The sequence below is a fragment of the Tauraco erythrolophus genome, chromosome 5 (assembly GCF_009769465.1).
Source record: "Tauraco erythrolophus isolate bTauEry1 chromosome 5, bTauEry1.pri, whole genome shotgun sequence".
NCBI lineage: Eukaryota > Metazoa > Chordata > Aves > Musophagiformes > Musophagidae > Tauraco > Tauraco erythrolophus.
In genome coordinates, this window is record NC_141469.1 from 47,091,230 (window position 1) to 47,119,068 (window position 27,839).

At 39.4% G+C, this 27,839-nt stretch overlaps 1 protein-coding gene across 1 annotated transcript; it reads right to left on the reverse strand.

Annotated features, from left to right (window-relative positions):
* Nucleotides 1-1,025: 1,025 nt before the first annotated feature.
* SMIM14 (small integral membrane protein 14) lies at nt 1,026-25,305 on the reverse strand. Its single transcript, XM_086612265.1, has 4 exons — nt 25,201-25,305; nt 7,812-7,860; nt 1,657-1,805; nt 1,026-1,082 (listed from the first exon to the last, which is right to left on the reverse strand). Exons 1-4 carry the CDS (start codon nt 25,273-25,275, stop codon nt 1,050-1,052), a joined length of 306 nt encoding a protein of 101 aa, XP_086468391.1. The 5' UTR covers nt 25,276-25,305; the 3' UTR covers nt 1,026-1,049.
* Between the last annotated feature and the right edge of the window lie 2,534 nt (nt 25,306-27,839).

Here is a 27,839-nt window from a genome sequence, read left to right on the forward strand (position 1 = left end):
GTAGGTAAGGATGAAATGTTAAGAATTGCTGATAACATACAGGTGAAAAAACCTGAATATCCAGTATATGTTGTATACCAAAAGTTGGTAACCTCGGTAACCCCTTGGTATGATTTCATCCTGTCCAATATACACTTAATCATGGCTGAAAACTTGTTAAGATATCAATTATTAAAAGACTATAGCAGGACAGAAAATTCTACCAAGTTCTTCTCACTAAATTTCTCTTTTCATAAAGTCTATAAGTAAACAAATCCATTTTTGGAATATGTCTTTTTTTTTACAACATATTGAATAAGATATATCATTTATTAATGAACTAGATTAAATTAATTTCTTTTTTGGTGGTATAATCTTTTGTGTAAGGTTCCCTATATATGTCAAAGCTTTGACAGTGGCAATTATCACATTCACTTCTTTGCGCGCGCGCACACACACACAGACACACACAGAGTATAATTCTAGTGGACAATCCGTGCTTTTGCCAACAACCCTGAAAACTATGTTAGTGGTCCAAAGACCAGACTAAAAGCTGCTCTGAACCCAGGGCAAATATAAAATAATTTCAATTTTTCACCACATAACTAAACTAATAGTTGCAACCATAATATAACTCTCAAAAGCATACTGAAGAAAAAATATGGATTAATCTGAAGAAAGGTCAGTAACCTTCCATTATTAGAGATGCACAGGGATTTTCTTTTTCTTTCAATGCATATCAGAAATCACTGCAAAGAGATCAAGATCATTGTAACAGAAAGAGACTGAGTGGAATGTCCACAGTAACAATAACAACCAAAAAACCCTGCAACGCCTTATCATTATTCAAATTATAATCTACTAGGAATTGTAATAACATACAAAGCAAAAATTAACTTAAAATTGAAGTTGCTAAAAGCAGTTCATGAAGATAACTGCTGAATGATAATTCTGCTCTATATAAATGAGAAAAGAAAACAGTATTGCATGGGGTTTAGGAGTAATCTGGTCACTTCGTTCATTTGGTCGTGCAAGGTTTTAGCTGCTGAACTTTTCCAATACTGAACACTCTAGTCCACTGGTGGGGCTGGTGGCTCTTGTCCCTAGGGGGAAGGAATGAGGAAAAGAAAAAAACATACATACAGGATTAGAAACTGTGCTTCACATAAGAGGATTTAGCAATAAAAGAGGAACACAGAAGAGTTAAATTGTGCTTTCTTTTAAGATCTTTCAATATCTCTTTCAATATTCAGAGTAAATGGCCATCAAGGAACAGTACCATTTCCAGCATCGATAGAGATTTTCCCATGATCCTACATCTAGGACAAAGATCACCTTCCCAGTTTCATGCTGTAGTTTTGTTTACTGACTCCTCTAAAACCTGTCATTTTCCCCTTGTACGTAAGGTGGCAGGAATCAGTTCCAACCAGGGACAGACCAAGTGGACATTACAATCCACGCTCAGGTGGCCATGCCAGCTTCATCCCATAGCAGGCCTCACAGTTGGCCTTCGTCATTCTACTTTCACTTTGGTTTTACTCATTTTCATTGTTAATGGACTTCAAGAAAATAGAGGGGGAAAAATGTAACAGAAAAATGACTGTAAGATAGTCTGTATTAAAACCAAATGCATTTAAGCAAATACATGCAGAGTCTCTCACTTGAAGATCCACTTACGCTATGTGGGCTGGTTGGCTTTCCAGCTGTGTTGGATCCTCTCAGATTAGTAGGTCTCAGTAAGAACAAGACAAGTGCAATCACCACCCAGGCCATCATTATCATGGCAAAACTAATGCCATTGTCACCGGAGGAATTTGGTCCTGGCACTACAGACAAGGAAAAGTCAAGTTACAAACCAGAGTGACAGCAGAGTTCTTTCCTCAAGATGAAAACAACAATGCAACATAAGTCTCAGAAAGAAAACTAAATATTTTTTAACTGAGTTTTCTCATTAGTCCTTCCAATGAAACCACTAACATGTATAAGCAAACGATACATACAGCTCTTGCCTTTTAAATGTCCAAAATACAGACATTTCAAAACTTGAGAAGTTGTTAACGTAGAGGAATTTTATGATTAGAAGTATATACAATTTCAAGTGTCAACTCTTTTCAAGATCTGAGTCAATAAAGGGTGTTGTATATGAGAAGAAGGTATAGTGCAGAGAAAATAAAAGAACGCTACAGCCTTTAACTCATTAAATTCTAACGTATAATTGATTTAGAAAGCATACAGAATTGTGCAGGTAAGTGTTTAGACCTGCAATTGTGTTGAGGGAAAATATTATTAACATGATATATCATTTTTTCAAATCTTGGATGAGCTTTATGGAAAGAACATCTGCTTTATTTTGGGGCTTCCAGACAACATTAATAGCCACACTGAGACTACTTTCAGCAGCATGTAAGGCGGCCTTAGGTAAATGCTTTGGCATGTATCTTCAGGAGAACACTGAAAATTCAGATCATCTTTCAGGCTGGATTCTCCATACAATGCAGAGAAACAGGGACTAGTCAGGCTGCCTTCTGGAATTTTTGTTGAACCATAGCGCGCGTAAGATCCATGGTTAAACAGATTTAGGGAAAGTAAATGCTGCTAAATCAGCTCATGCTACAGGTCATGGAAGGCAGCAGGAGGAACCATGAAGGGAAACCACAACCATTCATGCAGGACACAATTTCTATCCAGCCCACGTTGTAATACAGTTTGGATGGAACCAAATGTGCTGAAACATGTTCTAAACTAAGTTAAGCAAGACAACAGCTGATGTAACACAGCCTGGCCCTGTACTACCTACTCAAAGCATGCCAGATACTAAAACTGCCACAACACTGTTTACACTATTCAAGTACCGTTAAACCCACATCTCTCACAAATGACCATGTGTTTTAGTAAGGACGTGAGATATTTCAGAATCTGTTATTTTAATCTCTTAACATAAGGAGATGAGGATAAGCAAAATCTCACATAGCGAAAGTGAATCACACTTTTCAAAGCTTTTTACCACAAAGCAAGAGAATGGACAAGAAGCTGTTTTAGCTACTGCGAGCAATGATGACAATCTTTTGCTACAAAAAGCTCCATCACTGAGATCGCAAAATGATCAGATAAGATCATTTTATGGATAAAGAACAGTTGAGTGAAGCTGAAACCAAGCAGGATGGAATTTATGCTGATGAGCTTTTAAGAGTTCACAGCCACACTGCTTTTACTTCTAATTGATATTTTTGCAGGTAATTGAGAAGTGGTTTTTTGATTCCTTGAAGAATAAAGGCTATCCTGTAAGAGCACCTGTGGATGATATTCTGTAGTATTTCCAGACAGCTAGAAGATTGTTCTGTTCTGACCTCACAGATGAATGTTCCTGCCACCACCCTTTTTGATGGACAGATCTGGATATTAATCTTCAGTGCCTGGGAGATGCCAACTAGTATAGAATGTAGCAGTACGTATTCCCGTGTCACTGAGCTAAATGAAAACTTACAGTCTCTAACCTGCCTTTCCACACAACACCAAATCCAGCCCAAGGTCCTTATTTTCAGAGTATCCGGTCCCCTGGCCTCAGCATACCTATATGTCCACACACATCTGAATGAAGCCTGTAAGCAGTTCTGCCCCTCTGGTTACCTGGAATTTTTTTACACCATGGCTGAATTATCTCTGTGCAGGAGAAAGCTTTATGAGAGGCTGGTCTGAGACTGTGGGATGAACTCCCATGGAAGCTAATGGCTATGGTGAATCCTATCTGTTGCACAACAGATACAGAGATACAGTTCTTTGGCTTGCTTTCTCCTACAGAAACAGGAACTAGGCCAAATAAACTAGTCTTCTCTCAGAGAGCAATGGGAAGGGAAAAAAAGTCTTCTATGACAGATCATAGATCATTTGCCACCTCATTTAATGTTCTACTAGAAGGCAAAGCTACTAAAACAATGAGTTTGGTAAAAATAATTTATTACAGGTTAAAGGTCAACCACCTCCTGATCGTGCAACTGAAACCTCACGAATACAGTATTAAAATTAATAAATGCCCTCGTCAAATATTCCTTACATGAACTTAGGTCTCCTCTTAAAGTGCTATTTTTCATTCAGAGTGAGGTTGTACTCTAAAGAAAAAGAGGAAAGACTGCATTCCTTTTACTGTAAAAGTATATTCCATGTCTGCCCTCTCATGGTAGAAATACCTCCTTTTGGATCTTCAGCTTTTTGCTGTTTAACATCTGCATGTGGAAAGGCAAAAGCATGCACTCTGACTTGTGCCACCTTCTTTTCACCGTGTTTTCAGCTTTGCCTGTTCTATGAAAGAAAGACTGGAAACTATATGAAGAGAGATATCTTACAGATGAATCATCAGGGAAAACAAAGAGCCTGTGAGACCTTCAGCAGATAATCCCTGCAAGCTGCCACTCTCAAAGGCAGGGATAAGGAAACTGAAGAAAGCCAAAGAGGACTTGAGCGGAGGAACGGGGAAGGGAATTACCAGAAAAGGGAGGGAAGAGTTGGCAGACATTTCATGCCACTACGTTAGGCTGCTGTGACTCCTCTAAATGAGTACAACTTAAGATGAATCACAGATACGCATTCATTTTAAAATACATAAAAATTTGGAAGTAGAGTAGACAACATTTGAGACAGTCATCTCTGACCATATTACAAGCTAGGAGACCACTGAGAATAGTTTATTTTCTGAAAATATGACTGTGGTAAACTCAGGTCGTAACATCTGGGAACTGCTAGAACACAGAATAAAACCTCAGGCAGTGGCCCCTCATTTCCTTTGACATGGAAGGCTGACTGTGAAGGGCCATGAGCCATCAGAGCAGCTCAGCACCAGCTGGGGATCCTCCCTGGGCGGGATGAACTGCTGATGTTGCAACTGCAACACACTTCAGAGAAATCTCCCCTGCTCCACTTGCATTAGACAGAATTCAGAAAAGAATTATCATTTTTATTCCTCATTTCAAGGGAAACTGTAAGATCTTCTGATTTGCTGAGCATAAACAATCCCAACAGAATATTAAATGTGTTGCATATTCAAAACTTGCAGCCTTTTTTCTCCAAGACACCCACTGAAATGGAGGGAACAATCATCAAACTCTGATACATGCTTTACCGTCATAGCAGATATTCTGATGGAGAATCAGCAGAGGAACAGCCATCAAGCAGAGTGCCCAAATGCTCTCTGAAGTGGTGCTCATATCCTCCTGTATGTACGAGTACAAATCTGAAAACACTGGCCCTGGCAGGAAATTCTCTGCAGGGTAGTCACCACTACAATATAATCGTGCCAATAACCATTAATAAGAATTTAGAGCTAATACCACAAAAATGCAAATGAGGGAGCCTTGGTGCTACTGCTTTGATCTGGCTCCAAAAATCTAAAATAAAGATCTGAAATCAAGGGTTGATGAAACAAAGTGTGCTCAGGAAGAATCTGAGTTCTCAGGGTGTTTCTGAGAACTTCCAGCTGGTAGCAACAGCATAACACATGACGCTGCTGTGACACTGGCTGAACCACAGCCCTGACGTTTCCCAAAACAAAACCACATACATCTCATCAGTTATTCCACAACCTTGCAACTTAAGAATCTGTGTATGACAACATTCCCAGCTGTGCTTCCAGAAGGAAGACCAAATCCTGGGAATGAGCAAACGGGTGGGAGTGAAACTAGCTTCTTCATATGGAGGTCCTGAAACGAGGAATCAAAGTCAGCAAGTAACAGGAAATGTTGCTGTGGGACCTAGGGAAGAGGAGACCCACCTCAAAAATAAGCTCATCATGGTATAGCTCACCAGAACAGGATGAAGCAATGGACAGAAGACTGGCCCAGAATTGTTTTAATCTGTCTCTGAAAACATGTCCAGAAGCTTCTCCAGGCTCAATCTGTTTGGTTTTGCCTTTGACTCCTGGGAGTCTTACAGAGCTCATGTTGGCCCAAGCACAGAATCACAGAAGCATCACAAAATAATCTAACAAATAGGCAGTCAGTGTCATTGCATCAGCAGAAAAATACCTTTGCTGGAACTAAATTTAACGCACTATAATAACGTAGGAGAGGATTTACTCTATAATTTTTGCCTTGGTTTTTGAAACAAACCACTGCTTTGGAACAATTGCTGCCAAATTGCTTGCATCTGCACAGACAGTTATTGCAAGGATCTCTTTCAGGATGGAAAGCTATTTGCCGCAATCCATTCACATCCCCACTGTACTATAGCTTGGTAGCATGAAAGCTATCCCACAAGCTTTGTGCCCACACATAACAGAACTTACTCATTTATACAGTCTTTAGCCTAAGAGCTTCATAAATATTTATGAGCCAAGACTCCCAAGGCTTGTGTGAGAATGACCTACCATCGCTTGGTTTTGACTGTGGACTAAAGCTCAGAAAGCTGCACAGCCTGTCTGTGCCTACTTCTAATACAGAAAATACTGTCTCCTGTCACCTGCCTCTTTCCTTCTCCTACATGCCTGTGATTAAAAAAAAACCACACATAAGTCTTAGGTATGGGAGACAAGAAAGTCTGCCCTAGGACAGGGGCATTTGGGAGAGGAGGGGTGCTGGAAGTCACAGACACACAGCATAACTTGCAAAGCCCATAAAGAAGGAGTAAAGCCAGCAGTACTGTTGAGGCACACGTGCACTCCACTTTTTTTCAGGGGTTATCTGGAAAAGCTCATAGCTTTTCCCCTTCAGCCCAATATGGCAACAAATCTGGGACTGCTTCACAGTGGAGGGCACAGTGCAAGTCCAAGCTAGATGCCCATCTCTAAACAGTTTTACTGGGGAGTGAAGAGGGAAGAAGATGAGAGTGAACGAAGGCATGGCCTCTCCCCAAGATCCTGGAATCCTTGACTGCGCTGCTCCTAGACCTGTAGAAGACACAGGCACCAGCAGCTCCTGCTTCCAGGAACACTGTTCAGGTGCTTCTTGCTCCCTCCAAGCATTACAGTAATCCTGATGCAGGCTAATTGAGTGAGTTCATACACTCAATTGGTAAAGCAATATAGGAAAAACAGATCCACTTCATTTTTATTTATAAGCATTTGGCGATGTTCCCTCTAGGCCATGAAAAGTGTAAACAGAGCGCCCCAGGGCAAGCTTACATTACTGCATAACCTCTGCACAGCTATGCTTCCCTGCAGATGCTGGTAACGTTTGACTCTCCTAGTTATGTTCACCGTTTGGGAGAGTTTTTTGGATGTATTTCACAGCAAATCTCAATGAAGTGTACACATCAGTACTCTGCTTCATTAACTACACAGCCACTGAGTCAAACAGAAATGCAGGTGTATGTCAACTTATCAGGCAAAGCTGGTGGAGAATCTCCTCTCCCTCACAGTGGAGCAGAGGGTTCACAGTACTGACAGTAAGTTACTCAGCCCCCGCTGCAGATGCGTACGTTGTGGGGGTCTGTGCTGAATATCCAGTCGTCACTGGTTAGGCTGCTATGACTGTAAGGAGCATAAATAAAGCCCCCTCCAAATTTTCTCTGCAAGGAAAAATTGAAATCAGCCTATTTGGAGGCTAATAGTAAGATTCAGTGATGCTTGAGGCCAAATCAATGGTCATGCTGGTATACTGATACCTCCAGCCTGCTCAACAGTACTGCTTCCATACAATGCTTCCAATGTACAAATGTTAATCTGCAACACAGATACTCAGAAATTACCTCCCCCACATAACAATTTTAGTACTGTAGTATTTGATTTCCTGTAATATGATTGTATAACATTAAATCAACTGCTGCATTTTAAACACCAGTCAGACTATATTTTAATTACTACAGTTTATTATACTTCCATGCACCTGATCTCAATAGTTACTCACATTCCTGAAGGCATTCTGTGTCTGTGCAGTATGACTGGGATTGTCTCAGCTGAAACAGAAAAAAAGAAGCAGATGACACTTAGCAATGAGACTTGGTCAGCTTTTACCAAAATCATGATTTAGTATAATGTCAGCGCACAAGTTCAAGATACGGAAGATTATTAACCAATTCTTTACTGCATCACACTTGGCTTATGGTGTGTGAAGAATCCCAGGCATGGAGGTAGTTTCTGAACGCTATTTACATAATACCTCTAAATCACCTGACTAAAGTGTTACTGCTTCCACATAGGTTGCAGCCACTGAATGCCTTTTAAAATTCAAGTTAAAAATCTATATAGATATAGACATTGTTAGATACAAATACATCTCTACACACATTTTGGGATTTATACTGGATAGGTGTTACTACTATTATCTAGATCAAGTAACATTAAAATACTCTGCAATTACATAACAATAAATGATCAGACTGCGATAATGGTTATGCACAGAGAAGTAAAATTAAAATTTCATATTTAAACTTACCAATTACTATTTTTTTCACCTAAGATCTTTTTTTAAAAGCAGATTTTAATATGCATGTTACTGTTTCATCTATTTACTGATGGATAAAATCTAAAGAGCTTTTAGCAACTGTAATGACTATTTGCATTTACAGACTAGGTAAGCTTGCTAACTGCAAGAAAAGTCAACAATGGATAACCTGCAAATCAGTATAACTATTTCACAGATGACAGAGTCAAAAAAGAAAGACAGATACCGCATTCTTTATCAGGCATAGAGAGGTCAAATGGATGGGATTTAACCTGCTGTATTATAGACATCGTTTTCTCCCCTGCTTAGGTAAACTACATCGATTAATAATAAAAGTTGTAAAAAGTACAGAATTGTTACAATGCCTTGGTTAGAAATGACATTTGCTTTTTGACACATTTTATGTCACAGTGGTGTCATAAATCTCAACACTTCTTGTCGCAACAGGCTAATCTGTTTATTATCAGTGTAAATATGCAAATGTAAAAGAGAAGAAAAGATGATGTTCCTTACGAAAGAAATATGTGAATAATTTCTACAAACCCAATTTCCCCTTGTGTTGGCGTAACTGGTTTGCTATATGTGGTAATAATATGCAAAGCACATCAAGAAAACAGATGAGCAACTGAAGGAGGAAAATGGAAAAGTTTTAGCTCCTTCCTTTATCATAATGATTTTCAATGACTGACACATTTCAGAAAGAAAAAAAAATGTAACTGCAGATTGATCACATTCATTCTTTCATCAATATATCAAGATCTGCTAGCAAATTTACTGAGACTACAAAGAAGTTCTTTAGGAAGTACTGGGAAGGCTGGATTTAACCTTTCAGCTATTTCTATAGTTAAAAAAAACAGCAGGGGAATTTCAAACAAAAGACTTCTACTTACCTTATTAACAACAACAAAAAAGTAAATCTATCAAACTATGCATATTTCTTTCCCTTCTTACATAAAAGTAAAAGCTCATTTTATTTTCAAAATTTGGAAGACATTCTCAAAGGGGAAATTTTTACGTTAGCAATAGTACCAACTTGGAATATCTGATACTGAAAGATTCCTGAAATGGGAAAACTGGATATCGCTCTATTCACATTTTAAAGAGATCAGCAACATACTTATCTTCTGTTTGTATAAGGGTTTAATTCTGGAGGGGGCTTAATTTACAATTCCTACTCTGTAAAACACAGTTTGCAGCTGTTCTTCAACACAGAATGATGCCCAGAATTAAAATGGGTAATATGTACATGATCAGAAACATTGTCTACATCAACAAGCATATAGCATCTAGTTATCCCTCTCCCCAGGATGGCTAGTACTCATACAGTGTATCTAGCTTGCCCAGATAAGCAACACTGCCTTGGGGTGTTCTAGTCACAACATTAGTTATCTCCCATTCTAAGTGTCACACACTGTCCAAATACAAGTGTTTTAAATCATGCAATTAACGTTTCTATAAAAGCCATCTCAAAAAAATGCTGCGTGTACTCTCTGGTGCTGTTAACATCCTATTCCTTCACCTGCCTAGCAGACAGGCTTCCACCACTACCACAAATGAAAAGGATAGAGTTCCATCTTTGACTGACATGAATACGTCAACCATCAGAGAAGCTTGTTTAACAACAACAGAAAGATACTCTGGCCAGCTATGCCTTTCTTCAAGACCGGTCTCAGGGGTGACCATGATCACACTACGCTTTGTCCTTCACCGTCTCCTTGACCATTTCTTCATGAAAAGCCTACACACTGTCTGGAAATGCTTGCTGACGTAGTAGGCCACCTGATTAAGACACAATAACTATTAAATACCTGAGATTCTGTGTGCCCAGAGGGTGCACTCAGACACTATGGATTTTATCCTATGGGCATCCTTGGTGACTTCTCAAAAGACAGGACAGGCTCCAAGACCTTAGAATGAAAAGTACTGCTGGAAACACCAATGGCAGAAATATTACAGTAAGCAAGCAGTCTTAAGAAAAATACAATTAGGAGTACTCTACAGATCTCTGCTGAAAAAAAAGCTCTTATATTAGATTATATCCTGCCAATAAGGAAAAAAGTCTGCTTATGTATAGAGGAACACTGTACGGCGGAACTGTTACAAAGTACAGAGCCACGTGTACTTTGATAATAGGGCTGTGCTTTCCAGAGGGCTTGGACAACAAATATTCTACTTTTTTTTCATGGGGATTTAGAAACTAACTGTACAAGGTAGGTTTAGAAACCTCAAATTATGCTGTGAAACTGTTACAAGAGAAAAGTATGAAAAACCTGCATTTTTAGAATTTGTATGAAATTCCCCTAAATTGAAAACAATACATAATCATATAATCATGCAGATTTAAAGATCTCATCTAAAAAAAATTACACTTCACAGTCTCTGCTACATTCGTATCCAGCAACAAAAATATTTCTTAACAATTCCAGGTAATAATAAAATTTCTTATAAAAACTACTTGTGCTGGAGAAGATTTGGTCAGAACAGGACCACCCATAGACTCAAACAGGTTTTAAGAAGCCATAGACCACATGATAAAAACCACACTCAAATATCTTCTCAGGTTTATTTCCCCTCCTGACTACAAGCATGTGCAAACCCTGAGTAATTCATGAGCAGAAGCTCTAGGAGGGCTCTGTAAGCCAGGGAGCAAGGTAACAAATCTGGTTTTAACAGCTCAGTGACAGGCTGCATGTTGTTCTCTTGGGATGAAACACGGCAGATGATGGAAAACAAGCAGCAGCAAAAACAGTTTTTTCTCAATTCACTCAGGTGAACTAGTTCCTAACTCTATAACTCAACACAAATCTGATCCCTTGTGATTACTCAATTAGTCAAAAGATCAGAAACGATTCTGGCACGTGTATGAAATGCTTGCGTAAACTGAATGGCTGGGGAAGGTAATGTCTTCTGCTGAAACAAGAATGCTCCTTCTACCAATTAGCTCTCTCTTGATAACTACACCCTTAAGGGACATAGCAACCGTTGGAAAAAAATCCAATGTGAGACATTTCAATCACCAAGTAATTGAAAAAAGAGCAATTATCAGGGACTGGGAATAAACAGTCCTTCGTATTCAGATTTTCTATTCCAATGTGGAGGGGGAGTTTGGATGAAAGTTTGTGGAATAATAGTAAGAAGTTGAATGAGACCTTCCCTTTTCTCAACAAACCCTCAAAAAGACTTTTCAAATACACTCAATGTTTTCCAGACTGGGAACACTACAGAGTTGATGAGAAAAATCCCAACAGAGAAGTAATTATTAGAATACGTTAGCTCTTACATACTTAAAAGCAATATTATTAATGGTGGTTCTGATTTTATTCGTATTTCAAAGATTGTTGTGTTGTCAAAAATGTGAATTTAGTGGAAGATTATTATTTGACTGCCTGATCTGACATCTGATAAAGTCAGCAACAGTCTTTTTGTGTTTTTCAGTATATTCTGGAACAGGCCCTTAAAAAGAACACAGAAATTAAGTAAGTGAAACATCAGGGCTTATTCAACAAAAGGAGAGTGAAAAATGTTACAAAACTAAATATTTATAGAAATTATTATTTTCTTCCATTTAAATGAAGACGATTATATCTTAATTTTAACATTCTCTGTGCGGTTTGTCATCAAATACAATAGCTTAGTGCACGTGAGCCAAAAAATGAAGTAATTTATGTTTTATTGCCCAAAATTAAGTAAACACAAATTGTAAACAGCATGAAAGCTAAAAGGGAGCTAAAAAGGCTCCAAAATTTTCTGGTTTAATACAGTGCAAACTTACAGGCAATATAAGTAAAAAGACTAATTATAAATGCACATTATTTAAAATACAACTGTGAACTTTAATTCCCTCTAAGTACCTTTAAAATCTTATTTAGCTTAAGTCAAAATAATTTAAATTAATAATCCCCACACCACAAGAACTCTTGGTCAATATGAGTATTTGGTTTCTAGGGAGCGCCTCAGAAATTCTTAGAACTGGGAGGCACCAGTGGCTGAATCACAGCACATCACTGTCCACTTACTGATATATTTTGAATGTAAACCCAACACAATGCCAAGAAAAAAAGAAAACAAATTACTGCTAGTAGTAAGAGAGAAAAGAGCTTTTCCTCACTCTTTCCCCATGACACTCAAATTTTCCATTGCAAAAATAAGAAAGCACATTTAAAATGGCTCCCAGTTCAAATTTGAAATAGCTATAGCTCTTCCTTTCTTTTTTTGTTTCTTTTTTTCAAAAGACACAGCTTTTAGCCCCAGTTCACACCAACGCGACAGTGCCTAGATCCTGCTCCTTTGGCTCTGTATCTAAAGCACAGTTTTAACATGCCATCTTGTGGATTGGCAGCATCTACCCGTCAAGCACACCTGAAACCTGACTCTGTCCTGCTGACTCTTACAACAGATGCCATGTTCTGATAGGAGTCTGCACAGTTTTTAGCAATGAGAGCCACCACTTTTCACAATCTCCAGCTATGAAGAAAACATGAACGGTCACAGCAAAGGGACAGCACCGTCAGTCTCTGGAAACTCTTCTGTTAAGTCACTATATTAAGTCTCTATTTTTTCATGTGCAAACCTACTATGGGCACACAAACATGCCACTGTGGGGAGAGAACAGAGTGTGAACTTTTACTGCATGTTAGCTGCTCCACAAAATCACTGAAGTCCAAGCGAAATAGTAAGCCCAGCGCAACAGCTTCACCTAGCTAAACAGAGAACTTCTTTTTCCAACACAGTGACCTCAGCCACTGGGATCATTTCAGTCTTCCCATAAAAGAAGTTAAGCTACTTTGCATTTACCACTCATCACAGATAGCTACTGTGAAGAAGGAAATTCAGACTTCTGCCTACCTTCACAGTAACTCATTCTTGTGTCAATTCTCTTGCTTCCTCTTCAGAGGAGTTTTCTGAAACTCTTCAGATGAGTTTTCAGAATTTTCTACCCCAGAGTTCAACAGTCTCACAAACCCTGAGATTGGTCCTGCAATCTCTGCTCAAATTTTTTTTTTTTAATTAAAGTCAACAGCGTCTTGCCTGAAAAAAGATTAAGAGTTCCTACCCAGTATGAACACTTTTTCTTTTTAAGAGGTAAGTATATTACTAAAGAGTTTTAATAATAAAAAAAAAAAAAAACAACAAAGCATACAAGTATTAGGAAGATAGCAATGATCAGACAGCTCACCAGTTTGTTATTTTTCAGAAGAAATAATGGCATAATCCCTGTCCAAAAGTACTTTCCAACTCCAGAAATGTTGTAATAAAGAGATAACAAAACAAGAACTACCAGAGTAGTGGCATGAACACAGTGTAATAATCAACGAAGTCTAGTGTGAATAGCAGATGAGATGAAAATAAATTATTTATGTAGGGATAATTAAAATAATTGCCTTTTAGAGTAACTTTTGAGACAGTTCAAAGCAGAAATAAGTCCTCAGAAAAGACATGAATGAAAAATTAGCAAGTTCATGAGCCAGGTCAGGAAAAGACCTCCATACAAAAATTGTGATGGAAGAAAGCCCAGATAAATGTGTGAAAGAAACAGATAATTGTTACAAAGATAAGAAAGCAGAAATGGATAATAGTGGCAATGAAAAGGATAGGTAAGTAGGAAAGCAAGGATAAATAACAACTTAGAATCATAGAATTATAGAATAATTTAGGCTGGAAAAGACCTTTAAGATCAAGTCTAACGATTAACCTAACACTGCCAGGTCCACCACTAAACCATGTCCCTAAGTGCCACATCGACAAATACCTCCAGGGACGGTGACTCAACGACTTCCCTGGGCAGCCTGTTCCAACACTTGACAACCCCTTCAGTGAAGAAATTTTTCCTAATATCCAAACTAAGCCTCTCCTGGTGCAACTTGAAGCCATTTCCTCTCTTCCTATCACTTGTTACTTGGGAGAAGAGACTCACACCCACCTCGCTACAACCTCCTTTCAGGTAGTTGTAGAGAGCGATAAGGTCTCCCCTGAGCCTCCTTTTCTCCAGACTAAACAACAGGAGTTCCTTCAGCTGCCCCTCATAACACTTGTGCTCTAGATGCTTCACCAGCTTCGTTGTCCTTCTTTGGACACGCTCCAGCACCTCAACGTCTTCCTTGTAGTGAGAGGCCCAAAATGGAACACAGTATTTGAGATGTGGCCTCACCAGTGCCAAATACAGGGGGACAATCACATCCCTAGTCCTGCTGGCCACACTATTTCTGTTACAAGCCAAGATGCTGTTGGCCACCTTGGCCACTTGAGCACACTGCTGGCTCATATTCAGCCAGCTGTTGATCAACAGCCCCAGATCCTTTTCTGCCAGAGAGCTTTCCAGCCACTCTTTCCCAAGCCTGTAGCGTTGCATGGGGTTGTTGTGACTCAAGTGCACGGCCTGACACTTAGCTTTGTTGAACCTCATACAACTGATCTTGGCCCATCAAGATCCAGCCTGTCCAGATCCCTCTGTAAAGCCTTTCTACCCTCAAGCAGATGAACACTCCTTCCCAACTTGGTGTCATTTGCAAACTTACTGAGGGTGCACTTGATCCCCTTGTCCAGATCATCAATAAAGATATTAAACAGAACTAGCCCCAGTACTGAGCCTCGGGGAATACCACTTTGCGATCGCTATGGCCAAGATGGCCTCCAACCATCACATCTTCCACAAGTCCTTCTCTGTTAACAAACAACAGGTCCAGCAGAGCGCCTTCCATAGTTGACTCACTCACCAGCTGCTTGCACTGGTGTAGATGGTCCCCATCTGTTGCCAGCAGGCCTAGTGTTGTGTAGACTGACCTGTGATCAAAACCCCAAAATTCTGCTAGTGACACCAGGCTCAAAGCCACATATTGATCTGCTGGCTCTTCCTGTTCCTTCCCTCATCATTCCCTGCAACTGGAAGGATAGAGGAGACCACTACTTGTGCTGCTGATCCCTTAATCAGTCTTGATATGGTCATTTACTTGATATGGTAATTTATCCCATGAATAAAAGTAAATTTAGAATCATAAAGACTGTTGATAGAAATTTCATGTGATAACAAGGGCAAAATATCATCCCTGATGAAAATACTTTTTTTGCAACTTAGACCAGGTATAAGCTCTGCTTTTTCTCTCCAACAATGCCAGAAGACGACAACACCATGGCATACTCCTGATTGTGTTTTCATGCTTCTGGGTAACAAAATCACTGTTTAAGCTTTGTTGGCAGCCATTTCTGTTCTGTCCAAAGTATATAAACGATTTAGTAAACAACATGATAAATAAATTGCTGTGGTGGGATAGGCCAGTCCTGAAAACAAGCCAAGCTGCAAATTGAATTGTAACATTATACGTAGAGTTCAGATTTAAAGACACAAAAAATGACACCTACATGCATTATTCTGCTACAAGCTGGCCAAGAGAAATAAGAGAAAAATAAGGGGAAAAGAAGGGCATACTGATGGAATTAAATTGTCTCTTAAACTACATCAGCTTCTCTTAGAGGAAAAAACAACGAAAAAGTGAACCCTGCCTTCCCTACTCCTACATTTTCTATGAGCATATGCAGAATTAAAATAAAATAATGATGGTTCACATTAAAATAAAATAATGATGGTTCACATAAGGACAGAATAACAATAAAATATGGATAAAATACGCGATTAAAAATATGGAGTTTGGTCCTGTGAGGTGACAAGTAATTTTCTCTCCCATGACAAATGAGAGAGAAAGATGATTGGTACCTTTCAAAATAATATTCCTAGATTACAAACCAACTCTTAAGACCCAGAACCATCAGGCAGTTTATGACAGAGGGAGAACATTAACTTTCATACTGAAAGACATGAAATTTTATGGACAAAGATGTAGCAGACAAACAAGTCAGAGGGACCACTGTGAAAATATGAGCCCTGATTCAGGCAAGAACTCATTCTTCCCCTTATTTTCTCATTTCTCCTCGGATTGCTGTTTCACCTCGGCATCATATAGATCCCCCTTCTCCACACTTCCCTCACTTTCCTACAGTCGTACGACTTTTATTGTTACTTCATTTTATAATTTTGCTGGCCTTGAGGACCTGGGATATCACTGGCACCCTACTTCTAGTGAATGCAAAGCAGAATGAATTAGCAGAATAGTGAGAGTCAGGGAAAAGAAGATGAAGCAGTGTGATAGTCAGGATCATAATGAGGAGCTCACTGCACCTCTGACTACATGAAATACTAGACAACAAACGGATGAGATGATAGAATATTTCACAATATTACTACAGTGGCATCTGAAAACATTCATGAACAACATACACAGATCTCCCAAGCCATCATTAGCTAACTTGTATCTAAAATACAAAACCAGAATACATGTGGGTTTTTTGACCAAACAGTTTAGTATCTTGTGCAGAATGATGCATATTAGCAAATGAAAAGGGTATTCCCACATAGATAGCCTTGAGGAAAAGTCTTAGAACTAGGAGTTTCAACAGATAAGTAGTTTGCTCTAAGTGTTGATTACATCCACACGCGGCCTGAGAGAAAAAGCACAATTTTCTCCATTTTCCTCAAATGAGATGGATACAACACAGCTCTGATCATCAAACATAGTTCAGCCATTTGCAATACAGGTTATGGCTATTAATTACTTCTGGAATATCAAGCTGACAGAATTTTCAATGCATCATTTTCTACACTGCTTGCAATACTGTCACACTATGCATGCTTTGAGGCCGTCACGAGGTGTGACTGAGTTTTTTTATATATTTTTAAAATATATACTGGTTAAGAAGCAGCAGCTTCCAGCATACTACAAAGCTCAGGAATGGGAAATGTGAAGAACGACCTGCACCTTCATCTTCCAGTTAAGTCCTGATACCTAACCCCTTATAGGTCTCCACGGGACATAGACCCAAGTGGACATCATTTTTCATGGCTTTTTTTCTTTTTTTAAACATCCAATTACCTGTCTAGAAAATAGTCTCCATTTAAACTGGTTGATCTAGAACTAGTTTCTAGCTTAAACACCATTAGCAGTGCATGAATTCTGTGGTACACTTTTGATGCCTTAACCTGTGCAACACCAGCACCTTGAGCACCCAGTGAAGGTGGGGAAATGGAAATCAGTGGAGCAAGAGCGCTCACAGGAACAAGCTTGCACCCTGCCACTCCAACCTTGTGTTTTATTCGTTTGTCCCAGTGCCTTTGGAAGTGCATCGAGTCTTTTCTCCTGCATCTCAGAAGGATGATAGCTTCTTCGTCCTAATGAGCAACCTAAGGTTCAGCTGTTGGGAAAGGTCCTTGGCTTGAAAGCCAAGAAATTGGGAACTGAAGGCACAGGTCTGGAAAAAAAGGGGCAAGTGAGAGCGAAATGCAATTTCCTGCTCTTGGGGTGGTCGGCTAAGAAGGGCTATAGATTAGAAGCAGTAGCAACTGCTGTTAAAAAAAAATAATTAGAAGGCAAATGCCGTGGAACATGTGTAAACAGTCTCCAGCGCAACCTCCATATTTAGAAGGTCACTTTAAATTATCAGAAATGTATTCAGTATAGTTCAGCTGTGCTTTCAATAGAAGGCCACGTTAGTAGGGTAACTCACTTTTGCTGGTTGCCTGAGAGACTATTTAAGTCAAGCTTAGCTGTGCTGACATCTTGAGAGCTTTTCAACCATTTGCAACACACAACACATCTATTTTAGTAATCTGTGTTTATTCTGTGCTGTTTGCACAAGGTCTCCCTCAGCCAAGATTCATGGCTATGCTGGATGCTCTTTCAAACTACGCCAGTTTATAATAGTAAGACTCCAGAATGACCTGGTCAAGAGAATTACGTGGAAACTTGGTTGACAAATGAGCGTTTGAAGCAATTGTGTTGAAATAGTTTGGGAATTTGCAACTTTTGCTATAAAAATCTAGTGACACCTCCAAATACAGGAGAGATTAAAATAAAGAATGATTTGCTTTGTATCCCCCAGAGTTTTTGAGAGGTTCAAGCCTTCTGGTATAGCAACATAACTAGACATGGGCCATTACTTTGCAATTAGCTACAGAAGAACAAAACACAAGGTCGTAATTCGCACAGAGGTCTGTAAGGCCATCAAATCTCTACAGCAGAACTGCTGGCAGTTCAGCAAAATGAGTCCCTTTGTATTACAGAATTAGAAATGTTTTAGGTTAAAGAACATATTGCATATTTTCATAGAAACTAGTATGAGAGAGAGAATTCTAAAGTTACACTTTCTGTAAAGCAAATAATACTGTATCAGAAGAGGAAGAAAAAAAGGACCTTTATATTATACAAACTTATGTGTGTTACTGGCTCGCTTTGACATTTCTGGCCACTCACAGGTCTCAGACTTCATGGAAGATGCTCTATGTATAATTATCCTCCCCCACCACATACACTGTGTTTTCAGACTAGTTTTCAGACTTGACCTGAGCCTTGGGCTAAGATACTCCATGGATCAGCCTTGCTTACTCAGAGAGCATTGAAATCTGGAGGAGTAACATAGTGCAATCAGATTTTTGTTCTACAAAAGAAGGGGAAAAAGGCGAAATAAAAAGGTTTAAATATAACATCATTCTTATCCAGAGATTTGCTGTCTTCTGCCACAACTAAGACAGGAACCATTTCCTCTGGATATCACAGAATGTCCTTCACTCTGACTCTTTCAAACAACAAGCCCCTTGTCTGACAGAGTCCGCCCCATTAAAGTACTCGATGTCATTTGTTGTTCTTCATCCTTGAACTTTGACTCTTCTTGTCAAAATAAGTTTTGCAGATGGAGGAGACTAACAGGAGATAAAGCCATACAAGCTAACAGGCCTGTCATTGTCTTTTGACAACTCTTGTGTATCCACAGAGGATGGAAAGTCTTATGATATTTTTCTTCTATGCTTATTTCCTCTTACGGAAAGTTCCCCATTATCTCCTACATCCATAGAGTAAATAGTGAGCCCTACATAAAATAGTCAAATTGTTACACAACACCACCAAATCATAACAGATGTTGCCATGGGTATTACATACTAGAAATGATATTTATGAAGTCACAGCCAAAGACTTCAGATTTCTATTGTTTCCTAGGAATGTTTGGAAATCATAATATTTGCTTATTATTTATATGGCCATACTACAGAAGTTTACCATGTGTGAAATTTTTATATTTTGACAGCAAGGAGAACCCTGAAAAATCCACTTCATGAAAATGATAGAACATTCAGCACAAGAGAATTCAATGCCACTTAAGTATATATATATAAATTACAAGAACTGTGGGTATGAACAGCATCTCCTAGTTAGCCTAATAAGCAGCAAAAAATCTTTTAAAACTGTCAGGCACATTGGAGATGTACAGTCCACTGTCTATAAAAGCTTCATGCTATTATGAAGTAAGAAGGAAAAAGATCAACAAAACAAACCTCTGCTTACTCAAGAAAAATGAAGGACAGAAAAATAATCGAGCCACGTAGCTTAGTAAGAGCTAGGCTTTTTAAAAACAAACAGCTTGCTTATTTGTAATTTTCTGTGGTGTTGCTAATAGCAGAGAGGAAGAAGAGATTAAATGGCAATAGCTTTTTTTTTAATTAATTTTTAATTGTAATGACAAGATGAACTGCATGAAGTCTGCATTTCAAGTAGACATTTAAACTATATACTATATATGAAAATATAATATATCCATCCACAAATTGTACTTTGAATACTAAATAATTTTTTTAAGACTTTCAAAGTAAATACACCAATTAAATTAGAAATTAAAAGTAACACTTCCAGAAATAAAACGAGAACTTCAGGTTGTAGAGTCAAACTTTTTGACCTCCTTCTGACCTTGGCATAGCAGCATCATTCAAATTTCCCATACTGTTAACTCTAACAGAAATCCTGTGTATTTGAATATGTGTTTTTAACTCTACATGTAATAGTCGTAACTGAATGCATCATGCCTTCTTCATTAGCAGAAGCCTTAATTCTTATCAGTGTTGTTCTATACAGGTATAACAAATTAGTCTGTAAAAATTAGTTTACTTTAACCCAACTGCAAGCTATTAAAGTCTACACCAATCATGGTTTTTTTTGCGCAATGTCATTACTGGACTGAAGAATCCTAAAAGTACATTTCCACACTTGGGCATGTCTTATAATTACATTGTTATTCTGTTGAATTTGATCTTAACTCTGAACTTCTGGATTTACAATGCTCAGTCTGGAGGTAATTACAACCACCTTGTTATACAATTTGCTCCAAAATCCTGACAAGTACTCCCAGCTATAACACCATTCGAATGTGCTCTGGTGTGTTATATACCTATCTAGGTTAAAAAGAATCGACAATTAAGTTGGTATGTGGAAACATTTTGGGTATAGAGCATATTTGGATGTTTTTTACCTCCACAGGCTGAACAACTAAAGATTGCCTAGCTTTCTTGTATCACAATGGTTTTGGAGTTAAGGTTACGAGGATCCAACTTTTAGAGGTAGTGGGCACCCAGTCTCCACTGAGACTTGTGGGGTTCAGCAACTTTGAGAACTGATGTCCAAGAGCTCCTTTTAAAACAAACAATAAAATTCCTGTTTGCTTATGCTGTGCAAGATTGAGTGACAAAATAGCACCTTAAAAAGCTAACTTACTGAAGCATAAAAGTTACAATGCAAGTCTCCTGTTAAAATCATGCAGCAGGTTACTTGAGGATAGTCTGGCTGCTGACTGAGACTTTTGGGACTTTTCCTTTCTAGATTCTGCTGAATTATCCCAGCTAGTGATTTGCTCTTATAAATATTTAGAAGCATCTGTTTTGTTTTTTAGGATAGATGAAATGTGGCATTTCCCCTAACTCCTCACAGTTTCAAGTGCTAATTGGTATGATCTCTTTGGAAGCTGGACACTGAGCAATAAACTCCATTCCTGCAACTACACAGGAACGCTGTTAGACGTGCTCTGTTCACATTCACTACTCAGGAATTAATGTGCCTCCAGACGATCCACTTGCACCCACTTGATACTGCATGGAGCAGCCCAGGAACAAAATCTCACAGACCTTTGTGGCACTTCTTCTGACTTTGGACACAACTCCCCTACATTGTTACACCTAGAATCCTCCAGCCACAACATAAAGACAGCTGGTTGACTGCTCCCATTGCCTGTCAGTATCTTCTAGCAAAAAATGGAAAGATAAAAAATGCTGAATGGGAGTCGAAAGTCTGAACCATAGTGGTTCAGATTTGCATCTGACAAGCCTCGGAGGAAAGAGCAGCCAACATGCATCCTCCTTTCTCCCTCCCAACTTTCTGAAGTTTGGTCTTGGATGTTCCTTTGCCACTGCTGTAGTATGTGTCCAGAAGCCTCAAGGTCCAGAATCAACAAAACTGTGAGATATGGCAGAAATGTCATGCTGAGGACAAGAGGAAAATCCTTCTTGGGAAAGTACACGTGTACGAGCGTCCATATGGGGGTAGCAGGGAGAGCTCATGAAATTGTGCCTCTAATTGGGAAGCATGAGCTAGGATGGCTGAGCCCTGACGTAAAGGCTCCACAGAAGAGACAACTGTTCTCCACAGAAGCCTCAGTTTTCTACACCCTTGTGCCAACAGCATTGACCTTTAAACAGTGCATAAGTAGACTCAAGGATGCAATTACACCCCTGTACTCAGCACTTTAAACCCGTATCTGGAATACTGCATCCAGTCTCAGGCTCCCCTACACAAGACATATTTACAGACTGAAGTGAATTCAGCAGAGGATCACCAAGGGCTGGACCACTTGCCCTATAAGACAGGCTGAGGGAGCTGGTCTTGTTCAGCCCAGAGAAGATATGGTTTTTGGTGGATCTAACAGCATCCCTCCAGTACTTACAGGGAGGTTGCTGAGAGGACAGAGACAGGCTCTTCACAGCGCTGTACAGCAGAGAGTATGATACATTCAACTAAAACAGTGGATGGAAAAAATTCTCTACCACAAGGACTGTCAAACATTGGAGCAGGTTGCCCCAAGAGGCTGCAGAATTGCTATCCTTGCAGGTTTTCAAGACTCAGCTGGAATAAAAGCCCTGAATGACCTGGTCTGAATTCACTGCTGACCCTGCTTTGAGCAGAAGGTTGGCCTAGATGACTTCCTGAAGTCATAGAATCATAGAATCATAGAATCGTTAGGGCTGGAAGGGACCTTCAAAGGTCATCTAGTCCAACCCCCCTGCAAGGAACAGGGATATCTCCAACTAGATCAGGTTGCTCAGGGCCTCATCCAACCGGGCCTTGAACGTCTCCAGGGATGGAGCATCCACCACCTCTCTGGGTAACCTGTTCCAGTGTTCTACAACTCTCATAGTAAAAAATTTTTTCCTAATATCCAACCTGAATCTACCTCCCTCTATTTTAAAACCATTACCCCTTGTCCTATCACAACTGGCCCTCCTGAACAGCCTCTCCCCATCTTTCTTGTAGGCCCCCTTGAGGTACTGGAAGACCGCTATAAGTCCCTTCCATCCTGAACAATTCTGGTAACACCAACAAATGGGCACACATCCCTTTCACTTCTTGCACCTCTGTCCCCCAGACAAGCCTGTTGTCTGTTTGGCAATAAGAAAGTGAGTCAACCTCTAATGACTTGTGAGACTCAAGAGAGCACTGGCTGCACCACACTTGGGAAGGACCAAAGAGAAATTATATCAGGTCCATAAAACACATGGAATTGGATACGCAGACATGCTCAATTTGTCCGGTGTCATTTTGAACTTTGGTGCAGCTGGCCACTACACGGATCTGGGCTCTCTGGCAACTCCAGCTTCAATGCTTAGCTCAAGGGTCTCGTGGCCTGTGAGACGACAAGTGCTTGTTGTTTCCTCTTGTCCTTGTGGGGAACTGTTTTGCCTTCTGCTGCAGCCACTGACGTAGCCCTCCCACTGAGAGAGCCTGGTCTGGGATATTTTGGCTCCCAGCATGGCCTGTGTGTTTTTGAGGAGGCATTCTGTGTGCACAGTCCAGGGACACACTGTGAGAACATGATGGCACAGGTTCAGTGCTGTGTTATGGACATGGGTGGTGAACTCTGCTTACTCTGAGCAGAGTAATTCTGGAAAATGGGATCATCCAAGCTCCCTGAGAGCACACACAGGTACAGCATCTGCCTGGCTTTAGGTTCTTCCCCTGGCGCTCCAGATGAGATAGTGCAACAATGCACTCCAAGGCCAAGAAAGTGTGGACACTCAGGATTTTATGTTCAGGGTGAAGCAGGGCTATATGAGTGCAACCCACGCATTTGCAAGAACAAGCTATATATACTTCTTACAAAGTGCTGTTTAAAATGAGTTTGCTCTTTTGTGGATGCATGCACACAGAAGTGGTTTTATTTTAAGGGCAAGCACACAAATGGATTCCTTGTTTCCAGACATACCTTCTTCGGGGAATTACACATTAACCCTACTCTTATCATAGGCTAGTGGATGCCATATTTTCTTGATAACCTTCCTAAAATACTGATAAAAAAACCTCTTGAAGAAGGGCCTGATCCTAAAGAGGATGCTCTTCAAACATACTGCCTTCAGCAGCTGATGTACTCAGTAACTTAAAAGGACATGAATTTAGGCCCTAAGAAAGAAAACGGGATCAAAATAAAATTATTAAAATCAACAAGGGGAAGAACATCAAATAAAGCTGATGTACAATGTGATATTAAAAATTCGTTTAACCAAATTAGAGTTGCAATCAAGTTTACCTAATTGCTCACAGTTCACAATTGTTAGTGTTATTTTTAAAAATACATACTTTTATTTAGAAAAAAATTAGCACTTAGTAGCTTTTTCTTCAATGGATAGTGAACTCAATTCCTACAGAAGCAAAGAATCATTGCTGTTTTACAGGTCACAGTTACAGCAGTGTAAAATAACTTGCTTGAAGTTGCTCAACCATGTGTCCTGATTTCAGCTGGGATAGAGCTAATTTTCCTCTCAGTAGCTGGTATAGTGCTATGTTTTTGGACTTAGTATGAGAACAATACTGATACTACACTGAAGGTTTTAGTTGTTGCTAAGCAGTCAGGACTTTCAGCTTCCCATGCTCTACCAGGTGCACATGAAGATGGGAGGGAGCACAGCCCGGACAGCCGACCCAAACAGATCAAAGGATATTCCATACCATATAACGTCATGCTCAGTATATAAAGTGGAGGAGTTAGCCAGGGATGGCACGAACGCTGCTTGGGAACAGGCTGGGCATCGGTCAGCAGGTGGTGAGCAATTGTACTGTGCATCACTTGTTTTGTATATTCTTTTATTATCATTGTTTTTTATTATTATTATCCTCTTTTTTTTTCTGTCCTATTAAATTTTCCTTATCTCAACCTATTAAGTTTTTTTTCTGATTCTCCTCCCCATCCCATTGCGGGGGGTGGGGGGGAGAGGGGGGGGGGGGAGTGAGCAAGCAGCTGTGTGGTGCTTAGTTTTGGCTGGGGTTAAACCATGACAAAACGACATAGCAAAAAATAGAACTCAGATCTCAAAATCATTGGATTCTCAACCCCAGAGTTTTTTTAAGGTTAGCTGTAAAAATTTAGACATTGTTATCTTGCCATATAAGTACATGGAACTTCATATGCCTGCTATCACTTGGATCTCAAAGAGTTTTTGGGGTAGTTTCTTTGATTCCATGCAGACTAAAAAAGGCGTTACAAAGAAACATTTCAATAGAAACACTGTCAATGCTGTCAAAATGCAGCCCTGAGAAATAAACAGAAAGCTATCATTTGTGTTAACTATTCAAAAGCTCATCAGAAAGTCAGATACACAGATTCTAACTGTACACACAACTGAATAAGCAGAATCAAAAGCATCAGTAACTGCAAATCTGCAAGAGCTGAAGTAATGTCTGAATAACCACTCTTCCAAATATCCTCATGTTATCCTTACCAGATTAATCAGTCTTCTCATTGCATGTTCATGCGAGCAAATGCATTCACAAGGATCGAATCCACCTTCTGCCATGGTTCTCTGGATAAACCTGAACTTGTCTGTGAACACCTAAGAATAAGAATAAAAGGATAATGAACTCTTTTTCAACTGACCTTATTTTCCAGAGACTCACACATCAAGTTTCAGTTCATTTAATGCCAGGGTGAAAAGGCAAAACAAAGCAGGGTAATCCTATTATTCCTTTGGCAGCATGAATGAAGAAGTCTGGTATGTGCAGTTACATTTTGATGTTGCTGAAAGCAGTGTCTCACACAGGCTTCCTTAGAGAGCCAAATAGTCTTTTGCAAGAACTTCTGTCTCTCCCCTGGGTTTTCCCACATACCACTACGAAATACATCCTAACAAACAAGAACCACAAAGATTAAATTCTAGTCTCTCATCTGCATAGCAGGACTCTTAAGTGTACAAATACAATTTGAAAAGTCAGGGGAACTTGTACTCCTAACTCCCTAACAAACTGCTGGCATTCTCCCTCTGGATCAATGTACAGGAAAATAATTTAAAACCCAGTAACTTCTTTGCTACAGGGAGAAACAATCATTCTTATTGTATAATGAAAGCAAGCAGCAGGGGTGCAAAAGTGGATATATTTGGAAACACTTTTAAAATGGAGCTACACACACTAATTTTAGATCAAAGAAGTAGGTCATTCACTTAGGAATACAGTAAGTTCAAAGAAACTCTAATGGACACGGTGGGGAATCAATTCTAGGTTATTAACCTGCTAAAACCACTTACACCAGACATGTCAAGCATGGACAAGCATATCTTTACTATTTACCAATAGTTTTCTCAGTGACTTAATTGATGGTCAAAATGAGTAGCAGATTGCAAGGCATTTCTACCCTTGTGGTCAAATCAGGGATTGATTTCTCCTGAATGAGGACTCCTACGATGTATTAGATCAGTTCTGCACAATGACACTTCTAAAGCATTTTTGTTAACTTGCTATCAATAAAGCTAGATTCAGATTGTGTTTATGTTGCATGCACTGGGGTCCTAACTGAGATAAATGGCAAGCTTAATAAATGTAGCAACACAGAACAGATACATCCTCTCAATTTCGTAAAACAAGTAGTTTGTGAAGGTGCCAGCCACTTGATAAGGGTGCGCTGAATCAACAGATGTGCTCTGCAGTCATCACCTATAAAAACTTACAGCCTTGATCATACATAAGCATTTTAATGTTGCCTTGATCACACATAAGCATTTTAATGTTTTAACCTCACTAGGAGAAAGAGGAATCACCCATATGGCTATAAGATACCTTCATTCAACAGAAGGTATCACAACAGTTCTTCCCTCCCAGAGGAAGAAAGATACGGAAAAAAGAAAACACATTTCAGAAGTCCTTCTTCTGTCAATGCCTACCACTCTTCTGTGTTACTTTCTGCCATGGTGGAGAGAACCAGATAGTAAAAGACGGTAAGAGATACCTGTATCTTCACTACGGAGTCTGAACATCAGTGCCCTTAATCTAACAGGGCACCTGCCTTTTACTGAAAATTGAAAAAGAGAAAAAAAAAACAAAACACACCAACAACTGAAGGGATGGAGGAAAGGCTTTTTGCCTAGACACTGAGAGAGTAATCTGGCAAGGTACTGAGAAGACGACTGAGAGATTACTTGATTATGTAGCATGTAAATACCTTTGCATAGAAAAACAAACCTGAGCATTGAGAAGTTCTTCAATTAAGAGGTGATCACGAACCAATGACTAGAAGCTGTAACCAACCAAATTCAAGAGAGAAGCAAAGCATACATTTTCACCCTTAGAGTAACTAACCAGTGCCAACAAACTGCCACAGAAAGAGTGGATTTCCCATCTCTCAATGCATTCAGATGTGCTTCAGCTAAACACAGGTTATTGAGTAAAGTACAGAAACGCCCAAGTTTAGATTCAGTGTTCTCTGATACACAGGAGATCACAGCAGATGAGCTAATGATTCTTTTTGAGAGTTAACTATAAAGCTACTACACTAACTTTCATGAAATTATTTCAGAACCACTAGAACTGCATGACAGCGATAGAAGAAACTTTTTAACTACACAAGCTCCCTGAATGATCAACCAGAAAAGTCTTTCTAAAACTATTTTAGCACACCGGGACAGGTAAAAGCACTGATTGGTAACAGTGCAAAATGGTTTATCTGAACATAAATCTGACATTGAAAAGAAGGTATTTGAACCAATAAAGTTGTAAACCAGCATTTGATTATAACTTAAAACAATTTAAGAGTCAGTAACACATAATAACATCACAGCAATTAATAGAGGAGTGTTAATCTATACATGACTACGAGAAATCAAAACATCAGAATAAGAATCGTCACCAACGAAACCAGTCTAACGTTCTTTGTAGAGCATACAACAGAAAAAGATTAGACAATAATCGACCTGTTGGCACGAGTCCAGAGGAGGGCCATGAAGATGATCTGAGGGCTGGAGCACCTCTCCTACAAAGACAGGCTGAGAGTTGGGGCTGTTCAGCCTGGAGAAGAGAAGGCTCTGGGGTGATCTTAATGCAGCCTTCCAGTACTTAAAGGGGGCCTACAAGAAAGCTGGAGAGGCACTTT

Excerpts from the sequence above, each read along its gene's own strand:
- SMIM14 (XM_086612265.1), bottom strand. The coding sequence starts at position 25,275 with ATGGCAGAAGGTGGATTCGATCCTTGTGAATGCATTTGCTCGCATGAA. Across the intron at positions 1,806-7,811 it reads CACAGAATGCCTTCAGGAAT|TGCCAGGACCAAATTCCTCC; the intron begins GTGAGTAACTAT and ends CCTTGTCTGTAG. Across the intron at positions 1,083-1,656 it reads AGCCAACCAGCCCACATAGC|GGACAAGAGCCACCAGCCCC; the intron begins GTAAGTGGATCT and ends CCTTCCCCCTAG.